General features: G+C 54.4%; 2 protein-coding genes across 3 annotated transcripts; both read right to left on the bottom strand.

Annotated features, from left to right (window-relative positions):
• Positions 1-195: 195 nt before the first annotated feature.
• On the bottom strand, positions 196-15,641 carry LOC117310373 (dual oxidase 1-like). The gene is given in 14 exon segments (XM_033849904.2): positions 196-532; positions 1,206-1,255; positions 1,258-1,330; positions 1,481-1,636; positions 2,775-2,811; positions 2,813-2,925; positions 3,174-3,406; positions 7,676-7,803; positions 13,731-13,827; positions 13,975-14,035; positions 14,416-14,582; positions 14,645-14,882; positions 15,037-15,224; positions 15,557-15,641. Coding segments are annotated over 14 exon segments (1,749 nt in total). The 3' UTR covers positions 196-409.
• LOC117311092 (dual oxidase 1-like) lies at positions 15,198-20,759 on the bottom strand. Of its 2 annotated transcripts, none has more exons than XM_073800905.1 (4): positions 20,467-20,759; positions 18,527-18,635; positions 16,363-16,446; positions 15,198-16,168 (listed from the first exon to the last, which is right to left on the bottom strand). In XM_073800905.1, exons 2-4 carry the CDS (start codon positions 18,582-18,584, stop codon positions 15,921-15,923), a joined length of 390 nt encoding a protein of 129 aa, XP_073657006.1. In that variant the 5' UTR covers positions 18,585-18,635; positions 20,467-20,759; the 3' UTR covers positions 15,198-15,920. The 2 variants fall into 2 exon arrangements, with proteins under 2 accessions (XP_073657006.1, XP_073657005.1); XM_073800904.1 differs by having other exon boundaries at positions 20,519-20,759.
• Positions 20,760-21,103: the final 344 nt, after the last annotated feature.

Below are 21,103 nucleotides of genomic sequence, written 5' to 3'. Positions count from 1 at the left end.
TTGGGGGAAGGGGTTTTAGGATGCCAGCATCTGTGCTCCCACTTCATCCTTAGGCTCACAGTCCCCTAAACACACACACACACACACACACAATTTTTCTGCTCCAGTTTTTTGATTTTTTTTCTTATTTTGGAAGAAGAGGTGTCACTTTGCCCCAAAGCAATAATAGCTCTCCTACTTCCCAACCTCTAGTCCCCACACAGTGCCTTGCATTTCTCCAGGCTGAGAGCTTCCGGGCCTGGGAGTCCCTGAACCCGCATGAGGTGACTAACCATGGCCACCTGGACCAAAGTTGGGAGGTGCGAATGGGGAGACGGCTGAGGGAGCCAGAAACAGGAAAGCTACAGGTGAGGTATGGGGCCAAACCTCTGCTCAGCTGGGCAGTGGGCAGAGGCCCTGGGCAGGAGGCCTAGAAGTTCTCATGATGGTAGGAGAAATGAATCCCGTCCTGCCTGTTGATGAGCTGACAGGCCTTTTCCACATTCTTGGTCATGCCATGGGGGTCACAGCTAAACACCCCGATCTTCTGGACCTGTTGGAGGAAGAAGTGAAGGCTAGCTCAGTGTTCAGAGGGAGGGCTAGCTCCATGTTCATGTTAAAGACCAGCAAGAGTCCTTGGTGAGGACCATTCCGTGTTCCTGATGAAGGTTTGCTTTGTACCATGCATGGTGAGGGCTGCCTCAATGTTTATAAAACTAACTCAATTTTGGTAGACTTGCTCTCTGTGCGTCCAGCCTTTACCGTTTTCCAACGCATTTGCTAGCTTCAGGTGCAAGATCAGTGTTTCCAATAGGGGCCAGGTTAATCAATGTCCAAGTTGAGGACAGTTTAGTGTCTCATTGAGGGCTAGCCCAGTTTTTATGAGAGTGTGGCTAGCATAGTGTTCGTGGTGAAGGTTAGCTTGGTGTCCAGGGTGAGGGCTGGAGAGCATTAGTGGTAAGGATAATTCTGAGTCTGTGGTGAGGACCAGCCCAACCACCAAGCCTTTCCTTCTGGACAAGACATCACAGCTTCAGAGGTGGCAAGTCCCTGCTACCTGATTCCTCCCTTTGCCCCTCAGGGTGACCCATACCTCTCCCCTTCCATTCCATTACCCCACCAATATCCCTGGGGGTGGATTCTCCTTCCCCTATGGAGCAGGTTTGGGAGCTTTGCTCAGACCCCAAACAAAGGTGAAGAAAACCTGAATATGGGGTGGGACTGACCTTTGGGTGGACCTCCTGCAGAGAGTCGAAGAAGGGTTCGAAGGGGGGTCAAAGTGGGTGATGGAGCGCAAGCCCGTTAACAGACTCCGGTTCAGCACCTTCTGGAAGTGCCGCTCACAGATGTACTGGGGGAGGGAGTAGAGGAGGAAGGTCACAGCCAGGCAGAGCCAGGGTCAGCTCCTAGTCCAGATGGCGGTCCACCCACCTGCCTTGGCCATCCTTACCCTCAACCCACATACCCACTGAGCTGCCCTGCCTGGCCGGCCCTGACGTACCAGCATGGTGGTCCTGAGGTCAAACTTCTCAGCCAGCTGGGTGATGTAGATGTGCACAGACACCAGGTCCTGGTGGTCATTCTCCTCCACCCCCCAGATGATGTCAGCCAGCCACTCAAACTGCCGCTGGGTCCGTGTCACCCAGATGAAGTAGATCTGGGGACAGGGCTAGAGCTTGGGACCCAGCTCATCTCAGGCTCCCTACACCCCAGGAATCATCACACCAATAGAAGTCTTCTGGTCTCTAGCAGCTTGTGCCTCTCCCCAGATAGCCTGGGGAGGTGGAAATGTATGGGGCCACAGGGCCATGCTCTGAGGCAGAAGATGGTGTTGCCCCAGGGCACAGAGCAGTGGAAGTGAGCAATAGCCTGGGGCCATGAGAAAGGAGTCTGTCAAGTGAGCTGAAGGTCTGCTGGGGTGGGAAGCAGCTTTCTCTTGCCGAGCCTGACCTTCCACTCCCTCCAGTGGGCCCTTCTCAGGCTGCTAGGCTCCCAACCTACAGGCTGCCCAGAGGCAGAGGGTCCCGCTAAGGGGTATGTCACAGAACAGCCTCTGGAAAGACCCAGCTGGCTGCCTGGAGTGGATGGGCATGGGCTCAAAGAGAGACCAGGGGAATGGAAGCTGCCCCGGGGGGTACCCACCTCCAGCTTCTGATGGGGAGAAATGGGGCTGTGTGAGTTAAGAGGCAGAGACAGAGCTGCTATGGACAGAGGGGCAGGGGAGCTGTCACCCTCTGAGTGCTGACAGCATACAGGCTGGGCCTCTGCCCGCTGCATTCCTGTGGCCCTGACTCACCTGCCAGGCCCAGAGAGACAAGCAGGGGCCTGCCACCAGGGCCAGGGTGAGGCGAAGGGGCCTGGTGTGGAGGGGCCTCAGGGCCTGGGCTGTGCTCCTAGAGCCATCCAGGCCTGCCAGCCCTGCCTTGCTGCCTCCCCTCCTCTTCCTCTTGAGAGCAGAGCCAGTCTCACTTGTGCCCCACCCCAAGTATGCCCTTCCCTCTCTCGACCGGACCGGACAGTGCTTCAAGTGCTGGCTTCCTCTCCAACGCTGCCTGGAGGGACTCTCAGAAGCACATCCTACGTGGGGCACCCCCTAACTGAGGGAAGAGCCTGGAAGGCATCAGCAAAACAACTCTGTCCCTTAGGGTCCAGGAATACCCCAAGTCCCTTGGGGTCAGGCCAACTCAGCCTTTCCCAGACCAGGGAGGCCAAGGACAGAGGCAGGAGACAGGTTCAGATGGACACGGTGATAGGGAGCAGGGGGCCAGGGGCTGGTGGGAGGAGGGGACACTCACCTTCCTACAGAACACTTGGCAGCTGACCGATGACTTGGTCTTTGAGGATGGAGGCAAAGGGGGTGACCCCAATGCCCCCTCCCACCAGCACGGACACCTCAAACTTACGCCACTCCTGGTGGCCCTCTCCAAATGGTCCATCGAGGCACAGCTGCAGGGAGGGGAGTGTGTTTGAGTTAAGTTCGGCTACCACCATAGTTCTGAAGCCAGAAATGGGAGGCAGGGAAATGCAGGTAGGTGTATGGAGTGGGGAGTAGTGGGGGGCTTGTAGCATCATCTGGAAGAATCGGTCTCTGGATAGGGGAAGGGAGGAACGCAGTGGGGAGTCTGGGGCAGCAGGACCGAGGCCTGCTAAGGGACTGTGGGAGCATGTGGTGCATCCGGCCTGGGTCTGGGCACCTTTGGATGTTTGGCACAGCTGTCACCCGTCAGGGGTGAGTAGATCTCCCTGAGGCGGGTGGTCCAGGGCCCTGCTGCCCGGATGTGCAGGCTAAGCGTGTCCTCGTGGGGCGCAGAAGTCAGGGTGAAAGGGTGGCACTCTGTGGTCCCCAGAGCCAGGCAGGCGATCCGCACCCACTGTCCTGACTTGTACTCAAAGCCTTGGGGCCGCTGGAACTCGAGGCGGGTCACTCCTGAGGAGGGAAGGTGGGTGGGAGGTGGCTGTCCTGAACCCAGCAACAATGTGACCCCTAGAGAGTTCCCCAACCTGCAGCCTCAGCTCTGCTTTTGGAATATGACAGAGGAGGCCTCCCGCGATCAGAGATCATTACTCCCCTCAGGCCACGTCTACCCTGAGGGGGTGCTGGGCAGCACTGGGGTTGGTGGTCAGCCTGGCCTGGGCTCCTCCTCTCTCTGTTGTGAGAGAGGCTCAGGTCCCCTGGCAAAGAGCCTCTCTTACCAGCTCCCTCATCCCTACCACCTCAAGGACCCTGCTAACTCCACTGGGCCAGGCCAGGAGATTTCAAGGTCCAGGCTCTGCCCCTGGCCTGTCAGCTTCCTCAGTACCACCAGCCTGCTCCCCTGACAGCCTCTATGTTGGCACCTGAAGGCAGCAGCTCCGCCCTCACCACACTGATCTCCACCTTCTTTCCGGCTCAGGCTCACCAGCTTGTCCCCCATGTAGGTAAGTACTGGGACCAGGTAGAAGATGTGGAAACGGGGCAGCTGGATCAGAGGGAAGCTGCCATGGATGATGAGCTGGATAGAGCAAAGAGTATAGCTGAGATCCAAGCCACACTCACAACAGGGTCTGACCCCTGCATCCCTTCCCAATTGGCCCATCCAATTCTCACCTCACCAGGTGCCATGTTCCTTCCAGGCTCCAAAACTTCACCTCTCCCAACCCATCCTCCAAAGCATTTATGTTAATGAGACTACTTGGTCTTCCACTGGGTTGCCCCACTGTGATCCATTCTCTCCAAGACAGCCAGTGTGACATTTTAAAGTTTGTTTTATCACGTCATTCCCAGCTCAAAAGGCCTCAGATGATTTCCCATTGCACCACAAGGCCTTGCAATGTTCTGGCCTCTACCTGCCAGCATTTCCCCCTCCCTGTTCTTCAAACACGGCAAGTCCTTTCTGCTTCAGGACTTTGCACCTGCTGCTCCCTCTGCTGGGAATGCCTTTCCCCTACTTCTTCCCATCCATCTCACTTTTCAGGTCTCAGCAGAAATGCCACCTCCTCAGGCCTTCACCCAGCCCTCTCTATCCCTTCTCCCTGTTAACTCCCTTCAGAGCATTGTCGTCATCCACAATACTTGTGTTCCTTCATCCATGGACATGTTTACTGTTGTTCTCCCCACTGGACTAGAGGAGTAGGGACTGTGTCCATTTCATTTGCCATGACACTCTCAGCTCCAATCAGTTTCTGCCTGGCACATGGTAGGTGCTCAGTAATTACTGAGTTAATGGAAGGAGTTTCCCCAATTTACCCTGTCCCTTTGGAGACTAAGAACACCTAACCAGTCCTCCTTTTCCATGAAATAACTGACAGGTATTGTCCAGCTCCGGTCCTTTCCCCAACAAGCTGGTCTAATGTGGTCAGACACGACTTGCCCCCTTCTTCCCACTTGCTTGGTCCTGAGTATGGTCAGCCTGGCTCCCGCCTCCACGTCTTCTCAGGACCTGCTCACAGAGGGCTCACAAGTGACCAAACCCCGAGGTCTCCCTTCAGACTGCATTCGCTCCCGTGCTTGGCAGCCTGTGGCCCTAGTGACCACCCCCGCCTTGCCACTTCTGCAACAGTGCTCTACTGGTTCTCCCTCTTTCCCTCTCTGGCTGTTTACTTTCTATCTCCTGCACTGGCTCTGCTCCTTCTCCCACCCCCAATCCTGTGTGTTGCCCAAGTCTGATTTCCTCACCCTCTGCTCTTCTCTTTCTATGATCTCCCACCTGGCGCAGCCTCTCAGCTGAGCCACAGCCCTTCAGCTGCAGCTGCAGCCTGCACAGGTCCACCATGTCCTGCCACCACCTACTGCCCTGTTGGCCACTCATAGCCAGGCCCATCTCCTCTGTGCCCCGAATATTCCACCATCATTCCCACCTCTGCACCACTGTTCGTGCCTTTCTCCTTCTTCTTCTTTTTTTTTTTTTTTGGCCCAACCAGGGATTGAACCTCGACCCTCGGCAGTGAAAGCACAGAGTCCTAACCACTGGACCTCCAGGGAAGTCCCTCATGCCCTTCCTTCCACCTGGAATGCTCTTCAGTTTCCACTCTGCCCTGTCAAACCTTAGCTTATCTCTCCTTAAGCTTAGCACAAGTTCCACCTTCTCCCCAAAGTCTTCTCTAACCAGTTTGGCCCAAACGAAACTCCCTTCAATGAGCTCTTCTAACTGACTGACTGGAACACTCAGCTCAGCAATTAATCCTGTATTATCTGTTCATTTTGATCATTTCACATGCATGGCACTTATCTCTGCAGCAAATCCTCAGTTCCTGAGGGCAGAGCTTAGAGTCTCCCCCTCCTCTGCTGGGCTTAGCACAGAGCAAGTATATACTAGACCCTTAACACATAACAGTTAAAGTGAACTCTGGTTCCTCATTCAGCTCTCCATTCCTCCAGCTGAGTGTTACCCTATTCTTGAAACTTTCTCCACAGAGCTAACTCAAACCTCCTTGGGCTCTTCTCTCAATTGGCTCCAGTTTTCCCAAGTTCCTCTTTCATTAAGGAGCCCACGCCCACCCCCAAGGCTTTCTGAGAATCCAACCAGGCTGAGAACAATGTCAAGGTGACTTCATACTCCTTTGTTTATACATCTTGCTTGGTGTTGGCTCTACCTTTAAACCACAAAGCTGCTGCAGGGTCATGGTTGACTGAGGAGCCTGGGGAACAGCCTGCCAGCTCAGTTTCTGCTGTGCTAACTCCACCCTCTACAGCCTGGATCAGGAGCCTGGACACCCTTCCCCAGGGTCTGCTCCACACTGGGGTCGTTTACTTGTAACTTCTCTTTCTGCCAGAGGTCAAGTGGCCATACCTGAGATAAACAGGAAGGCAGCAGGTGCTTTGGCTCTGATCTCCCCCTAGATGAGATGCTCCCAAGCTGCAGGGGCTAGGACTTCCCAGCAGAGTGGCCTGCACCTTTCTGAGCTGCTAACTTCCCTTCTGGATCCCCCAGTGATCCCCACAACCGGGGATAAATCAGAAACCGGTCTTGGTCTCAGGGTACCAGGCTGGCCACTCTTCTGGGTCTCCCATCTAGTTCAAAAAAGCTGCTTTATCACCAGAAACAAGACCATCATTTCCACCCCTAACAGAAACAGTAACCCAGATGCTAGGGCTCTACCCATTATCAGGAACGTTGGGAGGGAGGCATAAATTAGCCACAATTTCCAGAGAAACTAACGTCATCGGTTCTAGGAAACATCCTAAGCCCAGGCTGGATAGTCATCTTCAGAACCATGAAGTGCTGAGCAGGTTGGAAGCAGACCCTCCTACCTACCAGTGAAGACAGACTGCACCCCAGCACCAGCCTGACCCAGGCAATGATGACCTTTCTCCCTTGTCTCAGGACAAAGGAGACCCCTGTGTGCAGTTCTGCCTGGAGCCAGGTGATAGGGCAGCCGTCTGGGCTCTGCACTTCTTGAATGCTGGCAGCCAAGCTATCATCAACGGGGACATCAGAGCATTGGGACTTGGTTTAACTCCTCAGCAAGGCCCTCAGGGTGCCCTTCGGGGAAATGCCTGTGTCTGTGAGAAAGGCAGGCCAAGTAGAACCATGACATAGGGGCACAGATCAGAGTCATCTCTGGAAATAGCCAGCTGAAGCAGCTGAGGACAAAGCCAGGGAAAGGTGAAAAGGGAACAGGAGAGAAGAAGGGAGGGAATGTGAAGGAAGGGAGGCAGGGGCCCAGGTTAAGAAGGAAAGGGGAGAGGTGGAGTCTTAAAAATCCATTTTATCAACAGTCCAATGAAGACATTTTGAGCAAGTTCATTAACTTTACAGGTGGCATTTAGCTAGCTGGATGGATGTAGCTAACACCCCAGAAAACAGGATCAGAACAAAAGTGGCAGAACCTATTTAAGGTAAATTTCTCTTTAAGAAGGTGACGCTCCCTTGAATGCAGACAGTCCACCCAAGAACCCAAACCACCACCCAAAGGTAGGGAAAGACTGACTGGGCAGAAATGATGTGGGGTGTCTGGAAGGAATGCAGATCAGCCAGGTAAGGCTGCTACTACAAATCCCATGCCAGGGAGTCAGTCTTCCAAGTGCCGCATATTGGGTCAGCCTACCTGAGAGCCCCATATTATATAAGCTCCACCTTTTGAGAGAGATATGGAGAAGTGAAGAGGATACTTGAAATAACTAAGGGGATGGAGAACTGATGTCTCAGGCATCACTGCCTCCCTGGGAACATCTGCCCAGACTCCGCTGGCCTGGTTCACAGCAAAAAGCCCTCACCAGCACGTAGAGCAGGATGTAGAGGTGGTGGGTCAGCCAGAAGCCCCGGAAGCTGCGGCGCTGGAAGTGGTGGGAGGCGAAGACGTACATGACGGCGAGAACCAGGAGCAGCATGACCCCCGTGAGACCTGCAAATGAACATGGGGTGAAGGGCAGAGGCGCAGGGCCTCACAGAGGGGGCTGTTCTGAGGCTGCCAGGGTCCCCTCTCCACTCCACAGCTCCAGGCAGGGGGCGGAAAGCCCAGCATCCTTCCCTCTTCCTCTCTCCGACACCACTGATCACAGGTACCTTTCATCTCAACAGATCCTACTTGTCCTTCGCGGACCTTGTCATGATGGTTATTTTTCAAGCACCTGTGTCATTACTTGTTTTACGTCTGTCACTTTCTTGACTCTCAGGTCCACAAGAACAGGGACCAGGCTAGGCTAGTTCACCACTGCACCTGAGTGCCTAGTGCAGGGCCTGGCACACCATGGGCCTTATAGACATGTGTGCTGAATGAATGAATGTACAGGGCAGCTGCTCTGAGCCCTCTGTGGAACTCTGGACATCGTAGGCCCTGCCATCAGGGAGTCGAGGCTTGGCCAGCATTCCAGCTGCACTGTACCTGGCAGCCACAGCACCAAGCATGAGCACTGGCACTGTTAGTGAGCGAGTGGGACCACACTGTCGCTGCTCATCACCAGAGCCCCCATGGATCTGGCCCAGACCTGGTGGGAGACCCCTCCTCTCAAAGGGGATCCCAGGCTAGGGGTGCACAGGAGGGCAATACTGGAGCCATTCCAGATAACGGCCCCTCAAGTGATCAAGGAGAGAGGCAGAAGTGAAGAAGATTAGAGCCCTGTAGTGTGGAAAAGCAGAGGTTAAGAAGGGATCTAGCCAAAGCCTGTAAAGTCCTGAATGGAGAGAAGGGCATAAACGCGGCCTGATCCAGTAAACCCCAGTGTGCAGGAGTTAGCAAGCATTCCCTGAAGTTCAAAGCCGATCCTTTTAGGATTTAAAGAAAAATGAAAAACAACACGCTGTGTTTCACAGAAAGGAGTGTAGAAAATGTCTTACCCCAAGGAGGGAACAGAGTGAAAATATAAATAGCTTCAAGAAGCATTTGAATAGATTCACAGCTAATAGCTCTAAAATGGGTGATTATGGGGAGTTAGGAATATGCCCCTAAACAGCTCTTGTCAAGACAGACTACAGAATGGAGGGGGAGAAGGGGAGGGGGCGTCCACCAGGCTCCACAAAGAGCCTGGTCCCTCCCGCATGCAGCTGGGGCATAGCATTCCTCAAAGTCACTGTCACGGTAGCTGTGTGTGTCGGGGGTGGAGGGGTGCACTCCCATTCCTCAGAGGGAGGGACTAGTTCAGAACCAGGGCAGAAGCCCAGCTAAGCTCCTGAGAGAAGGCCTGGAATGCAGTCTCCTACTGCCCAGGAGAGCGCTCGGGGCAAGGGCAGAGCCTGGCTCACCGTGAAGGCTATGAGGGCTGAGTGAGAGCGACTGGGCTGCCTGTGGCAGACAGAACCCAGAGCCTGGAACTCAGAGGCAGGCCCAGAAATTCACGGAGCAGAGAGGGCTCTCACCTGGCATGGTCTGGAAGAACCACCAGTAACACTTCTGGGGGAACTCAGACCTGAGGGTTAGGGAAAGCAAGGACGGATCCTGTGAGGAGATGTCTGGGACCTCCAGAAAGGATCCTCCAGAGGAAGCACCCCACACCAGTCACCAGTCTCCCTTTCTGTGACTTGGGATTGGGGACTCAGGCTGGTCATTGTCCTGTAACTTGGAGGGTGACACACTCCTCTGAACCAAGAGAATTTCTGCAAAGAATTCCACCCCCTTCACCCCTGAGCCAGGCCACACACACGCACACACACACACATATACACACTCACTCACCCGTTGTCATGGAAGAGGCCAGGTAAGAGGCAGGAAAGGATGTGAGCGGGCTGATGGAGAAGAGGTAGACATTCACCACACGGCCTGCACTGTGTTAAGGCTAAGGAAGACCAGACAGGGTGGGGTTGAGCCTGGGACCAGCCCACTGGGGGTGCTCAACCCATTCAGCCCAAGCTCTAGGACTCCAGCCAGCCAGAGTTGGGGGCCTGAAAAAGGACCCTAGGGATCTGGACTTCTATTCTTTAATAAACCTCCTGTTCCTCCCCTGCCCCATATACACACCATCCATGAAAATAGCCACATGCGTCTGAAATTATACCATTAGAAGTTCATTCCTTTGGTTTCTCTCATAGAATTACGTGTTTTTGTTTGTTTGGCTCACCAAGAGGCTTGTGGCATCTTAGTTCCCCGACTAGGGATAGAACCCGGGGCCCTGGCAGTGAGAGCATCCAGTCCTAACCACTGGACCACCAGGGAAGTCCAAAGTTAAAGATTTGCTACCTTTGGCATAGCTGGTGATTCCTATCTACCTACTGATTTTATAAAAGGTTACAAGTCTCATGTACATATCACTTCTTTATAGCCTTTCAATTCTCCACTTTCCAACAATGTTATAAAATAGTAAGGGCAAACACAATAAAATAGGCACCCACTTGTAGAAACAATGCTGTGCCAAGATGTTAAGGCAGCCAAAACTGGTCTGTTGGCTGGCAGGCAATGCCATTTGTGCAGCAGGTAGCTCAGGGTATGACAGCTGACTCCTCAAAAGCAGCTCGAATATTGGTGCATGAAAGTATAGCTTGTTCCTGAGTCAAGGACCTTCTAAACCCATTTAGGGAGTTGTTGGGAAGAGTAAATGAGATGAACCCTATTAAGTGCTTGGCATGCAACAAATGCTCAATAAACATTCGCTGGATCTGCACAGTCACAGAGTCTAAAGCCTAATCCTGCTGGTCTGGTAACCTCCAGCCTGGTGTGTGATACTGGGAAAAGCGACCTGTGTGAGCCCTGCCCCTCTCACCAGGTGCTTGTCTCTGATGCATGTGTTTCGCCGCCCATCTTCCGTGTCTCAAGCCAGTGTGCCCTGGACCTCCCACCCTGCCCTCTGGGTCCTGACCCCTCCTCACAGTGCCATCACTCCGGAAGAGTGCAGGGTTGACGTCCTGCCATCTGGTAACTGGAGGCAGGCCCAGTGTTGCCCTGGCCTTTGTGTAAGAGGGCAGGCCCAGATCCCGGCCTGGTTGCAGGCAACTGGCCAGGTGGTCTGTGCGGAAAAACTTCAGTGGCCCAGGCAAGAAATCGGGATGAGATACCAAGTCTGAGGGAGCTCCTCTGGCCCATGCCCCAGGCTCCAATCAGCCCCAGGGGGACCTAAGCCATACAGAGGGAGCCATGGTCAGCAGGTCAGGAGCTCTCTTAGCAGCGAGAGAGTGTAGGCTCCCAGCCCTGGGCACCCCTCCCTGCCCAACTCTGGAGCTCCAGCTGAACTTCTTCCCGGGGGCCAGGCATACACAGCCTGCAGGGACAGCCTCAGCCTCACCTCATGCATCCTCAACCACCACATGGTCCTCTCACTCAGCGATCTGGGAGGCCATGCCCAGCAGCGGGTCCACATCTTCAGCTCTTTGTAGGTTTGCGTGCTTTGGGGGTAGGGAGAAGAGGGGGGCATGGCTAATGAGGCCAGCGGTTCGGCAGCCAGGCTCCCTCAACCCCACAGTTCATGTCCTGGGCCCACCCAGTCCTGCTATTTGCTCCCAAACTGCGGGGCCATTGCTTCTCTACAGGTTGATTCCCCACTCAGGGTGCGCAATGTCCCCATCCAAAGCTCATGCTGCTAGGACACAGGTCTCCACAAGCACAAGGAACCGAAAACTTTGCTTCTATTTTAGGAAACTCGACGGTATGGTTGACAAAGGCACTAGATCTAGGTCTTGGTCCTTGCTCGGTTAGTAACCAGCTGTGTGACAGGACCTCTCTGAACTCAGTGTCCTGCCCTTAATAAAAAGGCCCTTAGGGATTAATAAATAAAATAATAAACAGGTATTAGCAGACACTGAGGTCTCTTTCAGCTCAGCTCCATGACTCTGATTCTATGCTTGCCTCTTCCCTCTTTCCTCCCACCGCCTTCCCCCTTTATGAACACTCTACACAAAGTATCTGATTTTGCTTTAAATTAATGGTCAATGGTCTTTACCCATACTGGCCTGGACAGATGATGCCTGGTAATCTCTCAGAATTCCTTTCTCCACCTTGCCCTCCCCATATGTTCACATTCACACACTGCCCTGGTGTGTCTAACTGGGAAGTTTCCTTGGGGGCTGGGATGGCTGGGGTACTCCATTGCCTACAGGGGACCCAGAGTTGTCAAGGGAGAAGGAAAACCTGGAAGGAAGTGATAGATGTAGAGCCACATCTGCACAGGCCCCTGCTGTGCCTCACACAGCCCTGAGGTGGGCATGGAGGACTGACGTTTGACGGTGTATAGCTACCTGGTCATCTCAGACAGTTGGTAGGGGAGATGGCTGGGGTGCCCCAGGCTGCTTCCTCTACCCCAGCCCATCCCAGCTGGCTGCCTCAGTCCTACTGCCCCCCTTCACCACACACCCTCAGACACAAACACACACACACCACAACACACACACACCCACATATGTGCCCCCAGCCCTGACCTCTCAGCTCCAGTAGCTATTGCAGACCCGGAGAGCTCTGGAGACACTTGAGTTCCTATTGATGACCCCCTGGAAGTGGCAGCTGGCATTTCTGAAATGCAAGGAGGTTAGTGGTGACCGAGGCTATGAAGCCCCAATGTCAGGCATCAGCTCTAGTCTCCAAGGCTAGAGCCAAGGGTCCAGGCTATTGCTTCCTTGAGGTGGTGTGTGGTCAGGGTAGGTCCTGAACAACCTGAATTTTTGGAAGCAATAAAAAAGAAAAATAAAGAAAACATCAGACCAAACGTCTAAAAGTGTATCCCTTATTTCACCATGTTTCATTCTCTCTCTCTTCTTCTCTCTCTCAATAGAGAAAGAGACAGAGACAGATAAACTGTCAACTGAAAGAAAAAATGCACAACATAAGAGTTGTGAGTTTCAATTTTATTCAGGAAACTTACTGAGGACTATAGGCCAGAAAACAGCCTCTTAGTAGCTCTGAGGGGACTGCTCCAAACAGGGAGGGGGAGAACCCAGTACATATAGGATTTGGGCTAGGGAATGGGTGCAGTCAAACATACATTTCTGTAAAAGGTTACTGCTAGTCACAAGGATCAGATACCTCAGTAAATGGTTTTTGTGTTTTTCTGTGTATGGGAAGGTGCAACAATCTGGGTCCATTAAAATTTTTTCCTGAGATACCTCTAACTATCTAAGGGGTTTGTTTTCCCAAAGCACTGAGTGTCTTATCCTGTTTTTTGTCCCGAATTCCTTTTCAGGGTGTACTGTTAGAAGGCGACCGCAGTGGCTAATGACCTGATCCTTGTAGAGCTGGATGGTGGGCAACATTCTTTATATATCTTTTTATATATGTAAATTAAAACATTTAAAAAAGGATTAGTATTCGTTCTTTTGAAATTACTTGTCTATGTATAACTCAATTACTACGATTTCTTGTCCATCATAAGCCATATCCAGAAATTGGTCCGGAGTAAAAATAATCTAATCCATGAACTGTTTTAACTTATAACGCAATTGTAAAAAAATAGACTGCATGCTTTATTTTATATACTTTTAATTTAATAGGTATATTTTTAAGTTTATTTTTCATTATTTTGGAGTCAATACTTTTCTTCAGCTCTCACACATTTTTATTGTAATTCCCTCCAAAGGCTTATAAGCCCCACTTCCTGTCCTTATAGCTAAAAATATCCCCAGTGTAGTGTCAACACCTGCGGGCTTTGTGACTCACCCTCTGAACCTCAGCCCGTCTTTAATTGGAGGATTAATATCTAAACCAGCTGCAGAAAAATGGACATTAAGGTGCTCAAAAACCACAATGATGTATCTTTTTAAACAACTGTTGTTCTTCTTTCCCTCCATATTCACTGTTCCCTGGGGAATGGGCACAATTCTGATTGATAAGCCTGTCCTGAGGTCTCCTGAGGCAGATTTTTCTCAATATACACCTCCACCCCTCCAAACACACAAACATCTGAGCCCCTCCCTCACCTCATGTAGACGCCAGGGGGCACCATGGTGGAGAAGAACTGCTCAGAGGCCGCCAGGAACTCCGGAGAGATGCTGGGGTCCAGGAAAGGGCGGTACTCTGTCCACAGGGGTAAGAAGAGAAATAGGCTCTTTACCCTCACACACTCGTCACACGAACCCACTTGTCTTCTTTGCCCTATGGATCCTGACCCCCGCCCCCTCCCCCAACCCCCCCCCAGCCCAGGTGTTCCCCAAACTCCCTCACCTGTGTAATTCGGCGGTGCTTGCTGCAGGAAGCTGGGCAGCCACTCATACATCGCGATGTTCTGAGGGTCAAGAGAGGGGGAAATGGGAGGCCAGCGCTGGAGCAGCAAGGCCAGGAAGGATCTGAGCTCAAGGAAGGCTTAGGTGTGAGACGAGGACCAGGCAGGGCAGTCACGGGAGAGACACTCAAACAGGAGAGGGGCGGAGGTTCCCGTTGCCCACGAGGAACGAGGGCAGGGGGGAGGGGCAGCTAAATAACAATCACGAGAAAACCTCTGGTATAACTAGCGCTTTGCCTCCTTATCACTCTCAGGGGCTTTCCCTAGACGGTAGCTGTCTGGGGAGGGGTGTTTCTGGGTGGGCTTGTCCAAGGATGGAGGGCTCTGCGGGGCAGCGGAGTCTCCCGGGGACAAGGACGTGGGGGCAGGGCCGCGCGACCGACCTGGTAGGTGGCGATGACCCTCTTGCGCGCGTGCTGGAACAGCTCCTCGTCGCCCCAGAGCGGGTGCTGGCGGACCAGCTTCTGCGCCCACAGGTTGTGGTAGCGGAACCAGAGCAGGCCCAGCGCCTGCAGGAAGGGCTCGCGGTTCCCTCGCTCCGCCCCGAAGGCTGCCCGCGCGGTGGGGACACAGGGGAGGAGTTGAGCGCGGGTGGGCCCGAGGGGGGCGCACCTCGCCGGCCCCAAGCCCGCGCCTCCGCCGCCTCACGGTACAGCCCCCGGGGCCCGCGCCGTCCCGTGGCGGGGTCGGGCGCAGTCCACATGCGCAGCGGGTCCTGCGCGTTCCGGGGGAAGGCGGGGTCGGGCCCCGACGCCAGCTGCCCACCGGAGAAGCTGCGCAGCTCGTCGCTCCAGGAGTGCGAGGAGCCATAGATGGCGCTGCCGTCCAGCCAGCCCGTCGCCTCGTGGGTCTGTGGGGACAGCAGGAGGCTGAGCCGGGGGTCGGGTGGCCGAGGCGGCTCAGGGCGGGCGAAGGCCGGGCGGCCGTTGCGGGTGGTGGGAGCCTCTCCACAGCTGCCTCAGGTCCCGCCCCACCCCACCCCCCCAGCCGCCTGCCCTGCCCACCAGGTCCCGGGGGTTGCTGGGGCTCTGTCCGGTCTCGGGGTCCCAGCGGCTCCTCTGGAAGGGCAGCACCACGTCCCCGCTCTGGTCGCGATCGAACACGGGGTCTCCGGGCGGGATGTGGATGTTGAGGAACTCGGCTGGGCAGCCAGGCTTTTCCACGCTCACCAGGTCCGAGAGCACGTGGTAGCCTGCCCGCAATGGCGGAAGGCGTGGGAGGGCCAGCTGAGGGCCGCTGAGCAGTCTATCTAGACACCCCACCCGCTTCCCCTGAAGCTTCAAAAGACTCAGAAGCCATTAAGGTCAAGTGTAAGCCTGGACCTCCCCACCCCTTCCCAAGCCTTCATCCAAACTGTTTTCGTTGTAAGTTTGGTCTTCTCCTTGGTAACTGGGAGGTGCCCAGTGAATGTGCCTAAGCGGTAGGGCTGGCAGCACCGGCTCCAAAGTGCAGCTGGGAGCAGGCTGCCCAAAGGGCCTGCCAGACTCAGTGGGACACTGGACACTGGATAGCAAGTGTGGGCACCATGGATGGCCAGCAGGAGCTGAGCATTCCTGCTGGGAGCCAACAACCCACAGTCACTGCAGTCAGGCCCACCTGGCACCCCCATTTTGCTGGCCCACCCCCCAGCCCTCTTACCAGAATCAGAACCCTGCCCTGAACCTGTCCTAGGAGCCACAGGGGCAGAGTGAGAACAGAGTCCCCCCAAGAGTACCTACCAGATTATTTCCATGCTCCTCTAACCCTACTCCCATCAACAACTCAAGGTGACGCAGATTTATGCCTCCCCCAAGCAGACGTTCTCCCCCTGCTCCGACCCCTACCTCACCCCATTGCCTCCTCTTCCATCTCTCACCCCCTCTCTCAGACCCTCCATCACTCTCTCCCTTCATTCCCTGACTCCCCGCCTCAGACACAGAGGTGTCCAGCTGACCCCACTGGCTTCCCTTCCCCAGAGGTTGAGGCTCTCGTGGAAGAACACTCCCAGCACTGTGCGGTTTCGCAGGGAGGCCTGCCCTGCGGGGCCCCTCATGGCTGTGTTGCTAAGTGCCCGGGGGTTGGGCAAATGAGGCTCTCGGAAGGGCTGGTACACACCAACTGCATAGCTGGCTGGGATGAGGCGCTGCAGCCGGGAGCCTAGAGTAGGAGGGGTAGGGGCAAGGATGAATCCCCAGGGGGCTCCCTGACCTCTCTGCCAGGCTCCCTTCCACACCACAGATCCTAAAACCTTAGGAATGGGTGAGCCTTTGCTGGTACCTGCCAGCCCTTGCCCCTTAGCGGTGGCTACCTCCCTGACCCTGGGGCTCCATCTCCACTTGGCTCTCACCTACCTTTGCTGCCCCATCTGTGCTCCATGAGGTTGTTGTACCACCCATCAAATCGCTGCACCTCCCATGAAATGGGGTTCTGAGCTCCTGTGTGAGAACAGAGGGAAGGGGTAGCTGAGCAAATCAGTGCATGAGAGGACAGGCCAGCAGCAGAAAGTGGATACCCAGCACAGTGCAGGAGGTAGGGTACGGAGGGAGTTTACCCAGGGTATGTCCAAACTCAAGCCCAGTCTTTAAGCTGCTCACTGGACAACTATGGCAGGGAGCACTAAAGTGGTGTAGCCAGTGTGTGCTGATAAATGGCCTCAGAGAGGAAGAGGAGGGTGAAAGAGAACAGTGGCGGTGGCGCAAGGGATGTAGGAGCCTTCTACTGCCCTCACACCCCAACTCCCTGGGGGACAGGACAGAACCTGTTCCCAGCCCTAAAACATCATACAGTGCAAGAGTCAGCCACTCTTCCACCCAGTGAAGGACATGTCATTCTGTGACTCACCCCTGGGCAGGGGAAATATGGAGAGGGGCTTGGCTCTCTCTCGTTGAGCCGCTCTCAGAGCAAGGGTATGGGCCATGGGGCTGTGGCTTTGGGGCCTATTGTTACCCCTATCTTTTCCCCAGTTTCTTGGGTGAGATCAGGGACTGACTGGTCATGTGGATAACCTTGCTGCCTCCTCTTCTGGGGCATCATGTTCCCCATATGATTCCTCTATTGACCCTATTTTATTCTCCAAAAACTAGGGTCTAGGAGGAAGCACTCAGCTGTTGAGGAAAGAACTCAGCCAGTGGGGGCAGAAGGAAGGGTCTAGAATCAGAAGTGGAGCAAGGATCCTTCTGGTCAGTAGATCAGATGACCAGCCAGAGTCCTTTCCCCAAACTAGGAGGCTACAGGGCTTAGGCTCCCTGTCTGCTCACCTCAGAGAACAGAGAAAAGAAGAGGACTCTCATCAGCCAGAGAGAGACCCATTCCTCCGGTTGTCTCTCCACTCAGACCAAGGACAGGATCTCAGAGCTACTTTCCTGCCCCATGCCCTGGGAGCACGCACGTCAGCACACATCATACATACACTCGCCAGGGGGTCTGAGAAGGTAGATGACTCAGGCCCTGATGTTTGAGCAAAGAACTCAACTAAGGATCCAGGACATGGGGCAGGAACTAGGGCAGCCACATACATGTGGTCTCTAAAATAAGATGAACCGGTGGCAGAACAAGGAGGCCGCCTCTTGGGTAGGGTATGGGGGAGAATACCTCTGCGAATAAGAGTTAAGAGCTGGGGAAAAAAAGGAAAATCCAAGGCCAAGGCAAGGAGAGGACTGGGAGGAAAGGGAACGTGAGAAGCTTTGGCAAGGGAGAAACTGCACAGGCTGCCTCACCATGCTATCGCCTCCAGCCAATCGCCTCCAGACCAATCACGCCACAGATTCTCTCTGCTTTCTCCTGGTGCATCCCCCACCCCTGATGATCAGAGACTTGCTCTTTTAACCTAATTTGTGGCACCTTACGCTCACTTTTCTCCTCAGAGACCCAGACTACAGAGAATGGCCTCAGATTCTAATAAGAGACTGTCCAAAGCTGAAGTAACAAACGTTTATGGATATATATTTTTTTCATTTTTATTTTTTTGCCATGCCATCAGTTCCCCGACCAGGGATTGAATTCAGGCCACGGCAGTGAAAGCCCAGAATTCTAACCACTAGGCCACCAGGAAACTCCCGGATCTTATTGATTTTTGTTTTTGTTTTTATCACATTGTGTTAAAACACTGGCGACTTCCCTTTAGCTTTGGGTCCAGTCCGATACCAAGATCCTTTATTGTTTTGTGTGTCTGATCAGTCTTTTCCTCTATGGGGTGTCAGGGGTCCTTACTGCGTGAAGAAAGAGGGAAGACAGAAGAGAGAGAAAAGGCCCCCAGTTTGTAAGGAATAAAACAGGAAGTGCTGACACAGCAGATGAAGGCTCCCTAATTCTGTGTATTTGGGGAAATTTTTCATTCCATTATCCATTCATCTAGTCAAGAAGCTTGAAATGAGCACCTACCATGTGCAGCGTGCTGGTTTAGCTAGGGACTAGGGATACAGAGGTGAATATGACACAACTTCTGTCCTTGGAGGACCCCAGAGGATGCTGGGTTCCTCTGCTCCTAGCTGTGCTTCTCCTCCAATCTGTACTCACCCATGGGCACCCATGGCCCAATCAGGAGTGTCCATGCCAGAGCCAAGCGGAAGCCCATGATGAAAATGTTAATAGGGCTCAGTTGTTAGAACACCCTAAAATGGAGACCCTAGAAAAAAGACAAAGGACAGAGAGAATGAGCTCCAGCAGTTCAGGAGAGTCAGGGCCTCTTGAGGCCCCTATGAATCAAGGCCTGGGGCTGGGCTAAGACCAGAGTGTGTAGCAAATGGCAGGAGACTGACTCTCTCCCAAGAATCTTTCATTCACTCAACAAACACTTGATAAGCACCCACTACATAGTGGGCACTGACCTAGGCACTGGAGATTAAGTGATAAACAAAGCAGACAGAAATCTCTGCTTTCCTGGACTTTACTTTCTCAGATTAATTGGAAACCTTGCTTTGACTCAGCTTCCTACCGTGTGTGTGTGTGTGTGTGTGTGTGTGTGTGTGTGTGTGTGTGTTCCTTGGACAGAGTCTTGCTTGGGGGCCAGAGCACTGGGTTGAGGCCAGGATACTGTGCGGCTGACAGTCCACTAGTGTGATCTTAGGCAGGTCACTTATCTGCTCTGGACCTTGGTTTCCTCTTCTGGCTATGTGAGTACACATGCCTGAACTGCCTACCTCCTAGCCTGGTTGCCAGAATCAAATGTGAGAATGAGGTTGAATTCCAAGCAAGAAAAGTGACAGATGTTATGTAAATGTGATATAGAGAGGGTAGGCTGGAGCTTGGCTTCTCTGGGCAGACTCAGAAAGGATGCAGCCCCCGGTGCTTATGTGTTTGGGGCTGGCTTTCTGCTCTCTCTCCCAGGCCAACAAATCACCTAGGGATGACAGGAAAACAGAGGCAGCAGGGGACTCAGGCTGGGACTCCTGAGTGGCGCAAGGAGTGCCTAAGGCCAGTGAAGACCTCCTAAAGGCAATATGGAGAAGGGGGTGGGGTGGGGCTGGGGAACTGTCTAGCAGAGGAAGGTAGGAGCTCAGGGAAAGCCTCATCCCTAGCCAAACCCTCAGGGCTCCTGGACAGGTTGTCGTCTAGTCACAGAGGAGGGAACCCAGAGGATGATCTCCTCCCCGACTTGACATCTCCCATTAAACAAATGAAAAAAATGTAGGCCCAGCATAATTCAAAAGCTCAGCATTCCACTCACTCCACCCCAGTGAAGGGCTTTGGATGGTTAAAGGCAAAAGGCTGGACATGCTGAAGTGGCCACAGTGGTTCTTCCCTGATCCAGGATGTCTTGCCCCTTCCCCCCACCACTATGTCTTCAGGAGTCTGGGCCCCAGCCAGGTGTACCACTCAACCAGTAAAAGCATGCGGTGAGCTTTCAGGCCAGGCTGTGGGGAGAAACTGAAGGGGAAGGTGGACATGCTTCATAACCACTCCTTTTGGGTGGGTAGCCACAACCATTTACACAGCATCGCTGGTTCCGTAACTTCCCAACAGCCTTGAAAAGAAAGCACAGCCTCATGACAAGGCAGTGAAGCCCCCGGGGCTGTGGTAGAACCAGGAGGGAACACAGGTTGCCTGGTTCTTTCCCCACATGGCTGCTTTCCAGGCCCAAAGCCCTAGTGTCGTGACCCTGGGCTAGGGAAAAGATGAGTCAGCTCCATAGGTGGTCCAACGTGGTCCCAAGGGAGGGCTGAAGGGGAAAGCCTGGACTCTAAATGCCCAAAGTTCCCTTTTTGGCATGATGTGCTGGAACCAGGAGGAGCTCCAGAGAGAGCCCCTAGGCCCAGGCAAACTAGGCCACCCAACATTCCCAGTTCCCAAAGAATCCAGTCTCTCCAAACAGTCGTTGAGGGGGGTGGGGGCGGAGGATAGGACCTCACAGGCTCATTTTAGCCTCAGGTTAAGAACGGAGGCGCAGGGGGGCCAAAGCTAGAATTCCCCTTCCCTCAAAAACGTGGCGGCGCTGGGGCACACGCCACCGCAGTCACCTTCCCCGGAGCGCCCGGGCCCGCGGGCGGGGGATGCCCTCCTGGGTCTGACCTGCGGCCGCGGCGTCTCTCGAGCGCGGACGGCGGATTGTCTCCCGCCGGGCTCACAGCTGGGCCCGCGACTTGCGCTCGGGTCCGTCTCCCTCTCCAGCTCTGCGCCGGGGCTGCCGGGGCTGGGGGGTGAAGAAGGGACCACACGTCCCAGTTCTCAGGCGGGGCGAGGCGGGGCGGGGCGGGGCGGGGTGGAGCGGAAAAAAGCGGGCGCGCCGGGAACCGCCGAGGGGCTCCGAGGGGACCCACGAGCGCAAGGTGAGACCGCACGGGTTCGCAAGGCTCAGATGGGGTAGATGTCCAGTCCGTGGCGAGGCTCGGCTAACGCGGCCGAGTGAACGGCGAAAAGGGCAAGTCCGCCTCTACCGGTCTGCTGGGGCTGGGGAGAGGGCAGAAGAGGGGGAGAGGGTGCGAGGAGACGGGGGAGGCGTCCCCCAAATCCTCTCCACGCGGGCGGATGTGGGCTCTAAGACCAAGAGGATCGGTCAGCGCCTGCAGACCAGGCCACGCGTTCGAGCAAGGCATCCGTCCTAAGACCCTTTAAGAGTCCGTGGTAACACACACCCCCCGGAGGTCCTCGTGAGAT

The sequence above is a fragment of the Tursiops truncatus genome, chromosome 2 (genome assembly GCF_011762595.2).
Source record: "Tursiops truncatus isolate mTurTru1 chromosome 2, mTurTru1.mat.Y, whole genome shotgun sequence".
NCBI lineage: Eukaryota > Metazoa > Chordata > Mammalia > Artiodactyla > Delphinidae > Tursiops > Tursiops truncatus.
Note: the sequence above shows the minus strand (reverse complement) of the source record. Positions and strands in the feature narration are given on the sequence as shown.

Bases quoted from the DNA above. Each gene is read 5' to 3' on its own strand.
- LOC117311092 (XM_073800905.1), bottom strand. From the start codon at position 18,584: ATGGGCTTCCGCTTGGCTCTGGCATGGACACTCCTGATTGGGCCATGG. The intron at 16,447-18,526 runs GTGAGTACAGAT...GTTCTCACACAG, and splicing joins TGGGCCATGGGTGCCCATGG to GAGCTCAGAACCCCATTTCA. The intron at 16,169-16,362 runs GTAGGTGAGAGC...CTCCTACTCTAG, and splicing joins GCACAGATGGGGCAGCAAAG to GCTCCCGGCTGCAGCGCCTC.